We start from the raw sequence: 12,977 nt of genomic DNA, 5'->3' as shown, positions 1-12,977 counted from the left end.
GGGTAGCCACAGAGCGTATGTCCAGTATACATAGAACTTGTGTCTTTGCCATGTTTTAATTTTGTATTTCCAAGCTGATTACTTTTATCTGTGTTTGTTTTTTTAAGATATGTTTCTCTCTGTACACTAAAGTTATACCAAATTTACACTGTGCATCCTTTACCTTCACAGGTCCGTCTGATAGGTGTTGTCTCTAAAGGCCAGCCTACATTGGTCATTATGGAGCTAATGGGGCATGGGGACCTTAAAAGTTACTTGCGCTCACTGCGCCCTGAAGCAGAGGTAAGAATGCTTTACCTTTGTATAAATACCAATAGGTGGCATGAAGGTTTTCAGTGGCAAAAGCTTTTGGATAGCTGTGTACATATATATAATTATTTTGGTTTATGGACCTGCCTCTTGAAAAAAGCCAATAAATATTGTGGAAAAGAGAAATTATATAAAATGAAGGTCCTTGGACAGATTGTCTAACTTTTTTCTTTTTCTTTTTTTTGCAACATATCAAAAAAACAACAAATGTAGAGGATTATATTTTACCTCATTTCTCCCTCTTTTCTTTCTAGAATAATCCTGGCCGTCCAGCTCCCTCCATTAAAGAGATGATTCAGATGGCTGCAGAGATTTCTGATGGGATGGCTTATCTGAATGCCAAAAAGTTTGTGCACCGTGATTTGGCTGCCCGAAACTGTATGGTTGCAGAGGATTTCACTGTGAAAATTGGTGGTAAATTGCAGCATTATGATTTTCTTGAGTGTGAAATGATTACTACTAAGTGTTACTTTGATAACAGATTTATGTTCTCTCTTATTTCATTAAGTGGATAAAGACCATGGGTATAGCTGGCAACATAAAAAGGGATGAATAGTTAATCAAATTAAGCTCCACCCCCTCTATTTATAACACCATGCTGAACTCCAATTTTGTTTTGTTTGTCCAAACGTAGCAAATGAAACGGTACCAAGAAATAAATACACCTCAGAGCAGTGATGGGACACAAGTGGCCCTCTGAGCCTTAACTTGCAGCCCCCAGCTTATTTCTGCTTTATTGTTAGTTAGTTTAATCTAAACTTGGCACAGAGTAAAAGCTGAGGGGGCAGACCAACTATATCCTATGTTACTCCTGCTGTGTAATAAACATTTTATTTTTTTCATCTTTTTTATTTTCTCTTTCCTCTATATTGTATACTGTATGTTGTCCCAGTAATTGACCAACTCGATTTTGTCAACCATTGTCCCCATTTCTCTTAGATTTTGGGATGACTCGTGATATCTATGAGACTGATTATTATCGTAAGGGAGGAAAGGGGCTGCTACCTGTGAGGTGGATGTCCCCCGAATCTCTGAAAGATGGAGTTTTCACCACATTTTCAGATGTCTGGTATGTACTGTATAGACCCACAGTTTCTAACAGTAGAAATAGATGATGGAAATGTTGTTAGTAATGCACTGATGAGTGATGTCAGTAAGTTTGTTGCTCTCGTAGGCACTACTCTGAAAGGGCACTATGAGGGATTTTCTATAAAAGTTTTTCCTTAACTTGTTTCTTTATTGTTGTCTGCCCTTGTGATTGATATTCTCTAACGCACACTGACATTGTTTCCTCCACGTCATCCTCTGCAAGTGCTAATGAGTAAAAAATGACACAATAAAGTGTTACATTTGTAGATGTATATATGTTTTGTATTAATTTGTCAAGTTTTTCTGACTGCATCAAGCTGCACATTTGAAAAATAGAATAATTATCCTGTCTGAAGAAAAATAAAGAATTACTTTGTCTATTTTCTTAAGAAAGAACAGTAGAAAATGTAATTTAAATATGCCAGGAAATAAGCAAGCAGATTGTGAGGTATTGTTACCAAGGCAACATGAATCAGTGTAAACACGTTTATGTCCCTGCAAGGCGATTTGAAGTTACCCCGTCCAATAGGTCATATTGATTCAATGTTAACGAGCTGTAGGCTCTCTTTCATTTAAATGAAATTGTGGAGGTAAAGGATGCAAATGCTACAACCCAGGTTTGTAAAGCAGAGAGTATAAAGTACTTCACTTACATGTACTGTAACTTGGACTTGGAAGTCAATTGCAGGAAAGAAGAGGGACTTAAGACTAATGATTTTCAATTCAAAATCATTGCCATGGTATTGTCCACACCGAATAAAACCTGTTTCTCCAAACCTACACAGAGTCATTAAAAGGGCTAGATATGCAGATGTGGAATGGGTGATCTCCATATGCTGACTACAGTATAATGCCTTGTTAGTGTTGAGGGCCACAACAAGCCTAAAGCCAGAGATGACATGGGAGGACTCTATCTAGAAAGTGTTTTTAGGAACCACACGTTCCTTATGGGCAAGTGTGAATATTTACTTTACAAAGTTAAAGTTATACAATGTAACATTCAGGAATAAGATAACTGAGTGCAACTAATGGATAAATTCTGAAATTTACATTCACAGTTTTTCCCTTATTTTCAGGTCCTTTGGTGTAGTGCTGTGGGAAATAACGAGTTTAGCTGAACAGCCCTATCAGGGGTTATCTAATGAGCAAGTCCTCAAGTTTGTTATGGATGGAGGTTCCCTTGAACAGCCAGAGAATTGTCACCATAGACTGTAAGTTTCAAAGCATAAAATATTATATCACTGGGGATATAATCATGGTGTAAGGCAGTACATCTGATACTTAAACCGTTTTTTAATTTCTGTGTTACAGTCATAGTCTGATGCAGATGTGCTGGCAATATAATCCCAAGATGCGTCCTACTTTCTTGGAGATCATTGATATGCTAAAGGGTGATCTCCATCCTAGTTTCCAAGAGTTGTCCTTCTACTACAGTGATGAAAACAAGCCACCAGAGACAGATGATCTGGAGATAGATTTTGAAAACATGGAAAGCACCCCTCTCGACCCAGCTTCCTGTTCACTTCGGGAGGAAGGACAACGGGGAAACCTCTACGAGGAACACATACCCTACACTCACATGAATGGGAGTAGGAAAAATGGACGCATTCTGTCTCTGCCGCGTTCCAGCCCATCCTAACATATGCAGCCCACCCCTCTGAAAATATAACTATCCTCCGTCAAATCTCAGGACAGACCTGTACCCATGGCTAGAACATCAAACCGCCAACACCCTCTTCAGGTTTTGAATGTTTCATTGTCCCATTGGGTTCTTGACTTTATAGTCTTGTATTTTTTTTTGTTTTGTTTTTGTTTTTCGTTTTTTGACAGGCTGACTATAGGGCGAAACTGTGAACAGACATAGCAAGGGAGGAAACTCAATTCTATTCACCTACACTTTATTGCCTATTTATTTCCAGTGGCTTTTTTTTTTACTAGCAAGGTAAAGGTGTGCAATGCTTACAGGAGGATGAGGAGAAAATGCATCTGGATTCATTTAAAGCACACACCCCAAAACTTAATGAAACTGATGCTCTAAGGCAAAATGTAAAGCGCTACCTTTTATGTGTAATGGATTAAGGTTAAATGTAAAACCTTAATAATGTTTGTGGAGCTGTCAAGGTTGAGAGCATTGGGAGCTTTTCCATACAGTGAGAGAAGAACTTGCAAGAATGAATGAGGATATTCTGGCAAAAGACCTGCAAGGAGTACCTAACATGGTGAAGTTCATGTACCTTACATGCTGCCCACCTTCTGCTCATTTTCCTGAACTGCAGAGTTTTCCCTACAGAAACATAACACTTGTTGAACTTCTTCTTGAGGTGCATAAATTGTGCTCCTTTCACCATCTTCCCTCTGCAACAAATGCTTTAGTTTTCCTGTTGTTAACCCAGTGGTTAAGGATCTCAAAGGTGATGGTGGGGCGAGTTTGCTCTTAAAAGCCAAACAAATCTTTTGGATGGTTGATATTTTGTTTGTCCGATATGTCAAAGGGAGCAATCTCTCGCCATCCACTTCTCTCCACATTACAACCTTGTGTACTATCTTTTTTTTTTTTTTAACTCAAATAGCAGCTGGAATTGGGCAAAGTAATTGAGAATATTTTTTTATACCAGTATTCCTACAAGTGATATACATTTTTTAATGTAAAGGTGTTTTTGGAGTAGTTATCCTCCTCAAAACTTGTCAGAGAGGTAACTAGTCACTAACGACGTCTGCGGTTTGTGTCAGCTTTTTGAAATTAGGTCTCTTGTCTGGGATGCTTCCTATAACAATTACACTAACATATAAGAGCTGCTTTTTCATATATACACCATATCCTTTTTAATAAGAACTTTGTTGGTCATAAATTCCCTATTATATGATCTAATCATTGGTCAAAAATGTTATTTTAGTTGTTTTTTTTCTCCTTTACCAAAGCCTGCGTCAGAAAATCTTTGAATAATATATTTTATAAGGTTGACTTATACTTATTATCATACAAGTACAACACTTGTGATTCCCATTAAACATAATATGCAGTGTAACAAAGAAAAATCATCATTGGAATTAATCCCTTTGCCTTATGGCAGAGTTACTTTCTCTATCTCCCCTAACTTGTGCCATATTCAAAACCACTTGCTATAACATTGTGTATTAAATCATGGTAGATTTGTATAAATTCTCCCCAATCAGATCTCTATTTGGTGTATTCAGCCTCAAGGAGGGTTATTTGTTTTACAACATATGACTTGCACCTATATCTCCTGTTGATTCATGTATGAAACCTCATATTGCTCCAATCAGCTTTTCTTTGCTGAACTGTATAAACTCCTAATATAGATCCTAATATTGACCTATGTAATATCTCCAAGTAAACCTCTGTTCCATTTACTTTTTATGCTATACCATTACTTGTTGGTGTATATAACTTCTACATGTATATAACATGTATTATAACCCATGTATATTTTCTTCTTTAATCCTAAAAACTCTCCATATAAATACTTACCCAGATAATAGAATTTAAATAGTTCCCCTAATTATGTAGATATGATGGTATATTCTGTAGCTCCATATAAACACTAGACAACCAATTATATCTATACATAATGGTTCCTATAGCTGTTTAAACCACAAACCTTTGTAAAACTTTGCTCTATTACCTTGCCTTATCACTCGTTTCCCATTATTTAATTCCTCTTTTGATTAATGCATATGCTTGCATATAATAAATTAACTGTTCCAGTTCTTTTTCTTTACTCTTCACACAGTTTATTTTTTCTTTTGGAATACATGAGGAATTTGTGAGGTGACATCAAATGAATTTCATTATGAGGATAATACTGATCTTCCCCAAAAGCATGAGCCCTCTTCTGCCTTTCGCAGCTTCTCATAAGAGATTTCTATTGGTGACCCGTTACTCCTGGACCTTAAAGGTCTAATCATGGGTGCCGACAAAGCTTTCTGTAAGCATGCAGTAAAGGTATGCTGCTTTGATATAGTTTTCCCACTATTTTCAACGTACTTTATCTAGATTTACATAGAGATTTTAATGCCAATATATCTTTCCCGATGGGTTATCTAACAAACAACTGTATCATTTCCACTATATTGTTTCTATTACAAATTTACAAGATTGCTGTGTGTTAGCACCTTTGCGTACACTCAAAATATTCTTTACAGGCCACATACTCGACAGTCTAGCAGTTAATACACAAAGGGGAGTCTTCAACTTTGCCTTAGATCTGATCTCACAGCCACTTTTGGGCACCCTTAATTACACACTCATTTAAATGAATTGCTTTTTTTTCCCTACTTCTCTGTGCCAGTCTTTTTATATGCAAGTCCCCATGTTTCATAATCTCTTTCATACTATCTCACAGTGCCTACACATTCTACTTCAAAGTCCTAATCTCTGCTCAGAATTTAGCTCTCCCTGGCTTTAATGAAAGTTGGAAAACACCCTTGTAATCTCTAAAGAAAATAAATGAAAAAAAATAATACAAAAAAAATAAAAAATAAAACACTACATGTTTAGTGTAAATGGGAGAAAAAAAAAAATCAAAAGTATATATTGGCAGGTTACTTTTTTGTAATTCAAGAGATTTTTCTTAAGATAAAATTGTATTTATTTTAATATAATGAAGATCACTGTACAGACACTTAATTAGCATTCATAGTAAAAAATATATATCTCATTTTCTCTTTCTATACATATATATATATGATAAGCGCATGTACATTTTTATTTTTATTAATAAATTTGAGGCGCTGGAGGAGCGATTTTATTTTTAATCTGTGTTTTTGTTAGCACACTATCTACCTCAGTATATTGTAAATGGATAAAGTTAACCCCTTCTATGCTGGAAGACAAGGGGTTATTATTCGTGCACCTCAAGTTTTTCACAATAGCAACAACCCCCTACTTGGAGGGACTAAGTAAATAGTTGAAAGAATCGGTTTTGGCTACGAGCACTCCACCATGTAATGCCTTCTAAGATTTGGAAATCTTAAAGACTATATCTCATGTTTGGATGAATAGAATTATGGATTTGAATTAGAAGTATGTACAATTGTAATCACTGATGTCTAATGTGTCTCTTTAACAAATCCCCTTAAATCTAGCAACATTTTTGGTTTGCTTGTTTATTTGGCCAGTGAAGATCAGCTCACTTCTATTGACCAATATGAGCCAGTTGCTCTGACCATTAAGCACAGAGCTTACTTGGATATTTGAAAAGTAGATGTCAGAGAGGGGATGCGTGGCTGCGTGTTATTACTACAGGTGACTAGTTGCTTACTGCCAACAGCCCCAGATTTACACCCCATGATTTTTAGTAATTTTATTGGTGGTTTGATTGAATTGTAACTTTCTCTCTGAGTGGTCACAGTAAAGGTATAACACTGTGACTATTATGGTTTGTGTCCTAGGGCTAGATTTACTAAGCTGCGGGTTTGAAAAAGTGGGGATGTTGACTATAGCAACCAATCAGATTCTAGCTGGCATTTTGTAGAAGGTACTAAATAAATGAAAGCTAGAATCTGATTGGTTGCTATAGGCAACATCCCCACTTTTTCAAACCCGCAGCTTAGTAAATCTAGCCCCTAGTCTCTTGAAGGGGTTTTTAGCCCTTCTAATGTTAATTACAATAAAGTTGCAAAAAAAAATAATTGATCCATAAGTGTTGGCAATAACTATTACTTTTGCCACAGAAAGGCTGTCATGGGTAAATATGACCCTAAAGACATCAACACTATCCAAGATTTTACAGGAGACATTGGAGCATATTCACAAAAAATTGTGTTAAATTTGCCTTAAAACTGACCGTTTTATAGTCCTATTTGGAAGGAAACACTGCATTAGTAGTGCAGATGGACAGGGTTAACTCTAAAAAAAAAAAAACAACCAAAAAACAAAAAAACTAGTATAATTAGATGAAATTAACAATTTAAAGATTGATTTACTTTACACTATATTCACAAATTTTGGGGTTAGGTTTGTTGTTAATTTTAGCCACTCCCAATTTTTACAATCACAAATTCAAATAAAAAGTTATTATTTTGACACCATCTTTCTTTGCAACCCCACCCTCTTTGTTTGGCAGAAATCTATCCGCACCTACACTAGTCAAGGGGTATGCATCTCCAAGAAGGATGTAGCGCTGTGCCTCGGCTGTTTTGCCCTTCATAAATTACCTTCACAGTATTTTTATTAAAAAGTTACATTATTAACGCAATTTTTAATCTAACTCCACTTTTGTGAATTTGACTCATACATAGTCTTATGTGAAAAAGATCTGAAAAATGTCCAGTTTTAATGTGTGGTAGTGAAATAAAATAGTCACCTTTCAGGATTGAGTATATTTATTGTCCATAAGAGGGGTTCAAAACAAAGCTCACTCCTAGCAACTAAATCTTTATTTGGGTTTGAAGCTCTAGGACACAAACATTGCTCCTGAGGGGTAAATGTGAGCAAGAAAGCACTTCTTTTGACATTTTGTTTTATTATAGTAAATCATAGAAGAAACTTGCTGCACCCCTCTCTTAAAAAATAAGAAAGCACCTCTTCCCACTAATGTTTGTCCTTCTAAACTGTACTACCCATTTATTTTCACTTTTTCCCCCAAGCCTACTCTGCTTCTTCCAATACTACTAAATAGGAATGAAACAGGAGTACTGCATTTGTGCCAGCATGGCCACTTTAACCTACCTATGATCTCTGTGGTTTTGAATGAATGCTGTAAGAGAAATCTGTAAGTGCTTCATGTCCAGTCCAAGTTTTTTTTCCCCTAAAACAAATCTACAATAATCTATGATGTTCAGAACTAATTGCAGATTACAAATCAGTGAATTACAGTCCAAGTCCTTGAGATCTCTCCAAAAGTACATGTTATGTCTTTCACACAAGCAGCAACAATTTTGTTGCCAATCTGATTCATCCAACCGAGGTTGTTTTAGGATTTCTTGATAATCTGGGCTTAAGTACTACCTTGGAAACCACTAAGGTGATTCTATCTTGTGAGGAATAAATGTTCATCATATACTGTTTGTGAGAAGTGTACTCTACAGGGCTACATATTAGCCCAGCATAAGTAGTTATTTACAAGTGCTCTGTTAGTCAGGATGTTGTGATTGAAAGTCCTGCATGATGAAGTGAGTAGTCAAAGATTGTGAGAAACAGAGAACATTTTTTTGTATTTTTTTATTTTTTTTGTTACAACCAGCAGTTCCATTATATGTGTAACCCCCTAGGTGCTAATGGGGGTGTTAGTGCAAAGAACAGCAAAGTGTTAAAGGGAAAGTATCATTGTATTTTCTTTCTTTTCCCCCCATCCGTGGCACTGCTTTCAGTGTAAGAGATACAGACTTTTATAAATTTGTATTCTCCAGACACTTCTGCTTGGATAATTTTGTAGTTTTCCTTGCAACTCCATTTTGGTCATGTCATAGGACCTGTCCAATCTGGTGAATTTGTCTGAGGACACAGACTGTACCTACTTCACTGCATCTCAAGAACAACTAGGGGCAGCCAGTGTTAAGACCTTTACCAGTTTGCTACTGGGGTGGAGAGCAATTAAATAAAATATAAGATTGATTCCCTTTAAAGACACGTTTAAGCACGCAGTTACGATTATTAGCTGTGAGTCAGGATTTGGTTCTCATTTTTATTTGTGTTTTAATTATAAAGATATCTTATTTCCTTTTTTGTTTTTTATTTTTGTTCATTTTCGTCTGGATTTCTTTTAATACATGCCGTGTATCTTGTTGAGCTCTGCTCCCTAAATCTGTGAGTGCACCGGGGTAGGGATGGGAGGGTGTATGGGTGGGATAGGGTATTGCATGAGCTAAATCCTGATGCCTCCATTGAAAGGAATGTATACACTTTGAGAAGCAGCAGTACTTCCACGGATTGTCACTTCATGTCATTCTATTATAGTGCAGATAATCTCTCACTTAATGACTGTTCTGAGAAAACAACACCACTTAAATTTTGACAAAAAAATGTTTTGAACATCATTTTTAGTAACCAATATATCAACCTTTCTGTATTGTCATTTGCTTGTGTCCAAAGCCACCACGGCAACAACTTCAGCCAACTTTATTGTTCAAATTACAATCCACTATTTTGGTGGTAGGTGTGGGAAGTATTTCCTTTGTAGTACTGCTGCTTTTATTTGATTGCATATGGTACCCGGGAGCGACTTTCTTGCAGAGTTATGTTAAGTGCTTGTGTTGTTGCGGTATAATTAATGTGAATGTAATTATAATTATTTTCAAAAATGTTTGCGCCGGTTGATATTAGCTTATTAGAAAAAAGTAAAAAAAACAAAAACTGATTACCTCTTGGATCTTTAATCAAACTTTCGACAAGGTGTTGCTGCTTGTGCATTTTATGTCGTCAAGTGGAGGTCACCTCTAATTTGACATAGCTCCCTTTTGCTCTTATGAAAGTAAAGCACTTGGCTGGTTTTGACCATTCACTGCTCCGTCAACTTCAACTTGTTGCTCTCTGCAACAGGCCTTAATTGTTGAACCCAGCCTTTTCTCTTCTATGAACTCCAACATTGTGTAAAGGTGACTCCAAAGGAGTGCGCTATATATGTGTGTGATTAATATAAATGTCAGTTTTTATCAATTCAAAACCCTTGTTGTATCTTTGTCAGCCAGCAGATTATTGTCCAGTGCAATGTTGTTTTTTTAATTAACTGCTTCCCCTTCCTGCCATGAATCGTAATATTTAATAATGCACCTTATGGAAAATGTGTTGTTTTCTCCCTTATTTCTGCCCCCAGGCCCCCAATCCATAGTTTTAAATAAACTCCTTTTGGTATTCTTCGGCAGTAAAGGAGTTACATCATTGTATGTGTAGTTTTAAAGGGAGGTGCCACTAACCCTGAACATTTCATAAATGTCAAAATATTTGTTTTCGACAGGTGAGCAGAGAAATCCTTGCATATTGTTAACAGATGGAAGATTCTAGAGACATAGTTGTATTTAAGGTGCCCAATACATCCTGAGATTTTGACAGCTAATTAGACTATTTCAGATATAATTGACTGCAAATCATAGCCTGTGTGGACACAAAAGGACTACTGACTCTAATTGAGAACATTCAGTTGATTGGGACAGGTAGAAAATGTAGTCAGACAGGGTGTGTGGTCATCGTTCAATGATGCTAGGTGTTAATAAATCTAGCTGTTTGTGAGTAGCCAAATTGGACGTAGATCTAGACATCGGGGACGTGCGGCCAGTTCTTCTCGTATATAAGAAACTTTAGACTGGCCTATCGGGCTGTGCAAGTTTTTGATAAGCTATTGTGATTTTATGATTTCCATAGATAAAATTATACTACCTATCACTTAAACCCTTACATCCAGTGCACAATATTATGTTAAACTCATTACATGGCATTGTGTGCATTCACTCAATGCACCTTTACCACATGCCTTTTCGTTTTCTAAAGTTCTCCACACAAAGATCAGTTTTGGGGAAAATTTGGATACATCAAATGGGGTGGGGGAGCAGATTGTGTACATCTGGTCCTTTGGTAATTAATTGCAAGAAGCCACATGGATCATGGACAATGACCGCACAGCAGCGAACCTGATCGTATTTTGATTGGGCTGATCATTTTTACGTTGCACACAATATCTTGGCTAATTTGGCCGACCAACTTTAGCCTCCTCAAAACTCTTTTTCAGTCAGTTTTTTTTCCCGTTGTGCTTCACTGAGTCATCACTACTTTTCCTTCTATGGTGTCGTCCATGAGCTGCTACAAGTCCCTAGTACCCATAAACCATATGCTCGTATACAATGCATATTTATGCTTGGATGTTAACTTGGAATTTATCTGTTTTATGAATGCTGGCTGTCAGCTTCATCTCACTGACTGCCTCCCCTAATTCTGCCTCTTTATTTTCTCTGGTTATGTGATCTATTTATGTGAATTAGACATTGGAGAATTGTTCACTAACTTGTTCAGTGTCAAGAACCTGTGATATTTGACACTTGAACTGGTTACTTTAAATAACTCTGCAATGTTCCTGCTTATCACACATTTTAATGTCACTTTGTGTTTTACCTTTTCACTACATTGGTAGTAAATGGGTTACTTTTGTTTGCTGCTTTTTTGTATTCATCCCTGAAAAATGCTGTTTATCCTATTTCCCTTCCTAGCCACCCCCCCCATCAAATACCTCATTTTAACTTTTCCTTGGTTGATAGAAGAGGCAAGTATGGTCTAACCCAAGGTTTCCCAAACCCAGTCCTCAGGACCCCTACAGTGCAGGTCTTCTAGGTGACAAATGAAATAATTAGTGCAACCTGTGGATCTGTTACAATGTGTCAATCAGTAATGAATACACCTGTGATCCAGCAAGGAGATGTTGAAAACATGCACTGTTATGGATCCATGAGGACTGGGTTTGGGAGGGACAGCCTGGTCTAACCCCTCTCTGTCTGGCAGAGGAACAGTTAAAATTAAATTTAAGGATAATATATATATATATATATATATATATATATATATATATATATATATATATCTATATCTATGTGCCATGGTTTATGAAAAAGGAATTTTTTTTAAAACCCTAGACATAAATAATAATTAAATAAAAATAAAAAAATATTAAAAAATATGATCGAAAATGGGAAAAAAAGCGGTTTATTTTTTCAATGTTTTCATATTAGAGCTAAAACCTTCATGTACAGAAAATATCTTTGACTATTAAAAAGAAACATGCGGAGTGTAAATTATTCAACAATTAACTGTTTATATAAAAAATTATGAAATAAATTTATCCAAGAGTAGCCTCTTCTGGTGTTGTTATTGCATGTATTATTGTCTAACTAAGAGAATACACACAACCCTCACCGGCCATCTGAGGTGGCCTCACATTTTCTTCTAGAATACTGTGGTGTTAAAAAAGTATATGGTGGACTGAGTGCGAGGCATCTATTGTGCATGGCGGTCGCTATGAGGTTTTTGTGGTGACACGCTGTTTTTTTTCTAGCCAATACTGCTGTATGTAGTAAAACCAACTAACTCTACATTGGACTCTAATGTTCTGGAATGATGTCCTTTGAACAGATATGTTTTATTCAGAAGCAAATTTGCAAACCTAAGGTATACTGCATTGATTTTTTACTTTTGTTTTTTTTTTGGAGAAAATAGTATTTCAGTGAATCCGTAATTTTTTGATGGTAGAGTCCTGAACTTTAACATTTATCATGTTTTCATAGGCCTGTAGATCCCTGGTTGTAGCTTTTGGATTCTTCGCGATTTATCTGAGCATCATATCATGAAATCTTTGGGTGAATTTGCTGAGACAGCCACTCCTGGGAAGGTTGACATTTGTCTTCAGTGTTCTTCATTTGTAAAAATGTAGAATGATGAACTTCATATTGTTTGGAAATTGATTTATAATCCTTTCCAGATAGATGAGCAGGACCACTCAAAAATAATCCTTTATATAAGCACTGAGTATAAAAGTAACTATAGCAGCTGTTAAAACCTCACATACAAAATAAACAGCGCTGATTTGTTACTTTAGTTGACAAAAAAGCAAACAAACATAAAAAATATGCTCAAAATT

General features: G+C 36.2%; 1 protein-coding gene across 1 annotated transcript in view; it reads left to right on the top strand.

The window, feature by feature from the left end:
* The window catches only part of INSR (insulin receptor), a 104,165-nt gene extending 91,973 nt beyond the window's left edge, over window positions 1–12,192 (top strand). Inside the window, exons 17-21 of the mRNA XM_075206966.1 lie at window positions 172–282; window positions 564–723; window positions 1,249–1,378; window positions 2,475–2,609; window positions 2,710–12,192. Of these exons, the coding sequence (XP_075063067.1) occupies window positions 172–282; window positions 564–723; window positions 1,249–1,378; window positions 2,475–2,609; window positions 2,710–3,037 (864 nt within the window). The 3' untranslated portion in view covers window positions 3,038–12,192. The remainder of the gene's footprint in view (window positions 1–171; window positions 283–563; window positions 724–1,248; window positions 1,379–2,474; window positions 2,610–2,709) is intronic.
* Window positions 12,193–12,977: the final 785 nt, after the last annotated feature.

This window comes from Mixophyes fleayi, chromosome 1 (genome assembly GCF_038048845.1).
Source record: "Mixophyes fleayi isolate aMixFle1 chromosome 1, aMixFle1.hap1, whole genome shotgun sequence".
Classification (NCBI taxonomy): Eukaryota; Metazoa; Chordata; class Amphibia; order Anura; family Limnodynastidae; genus Mixophyes; species Mixophyes fleayi.
Note: the sequence above shows the minus strand (reverse complement) of the source record. Positions and strands in the feature narration are given on the sequence as shown.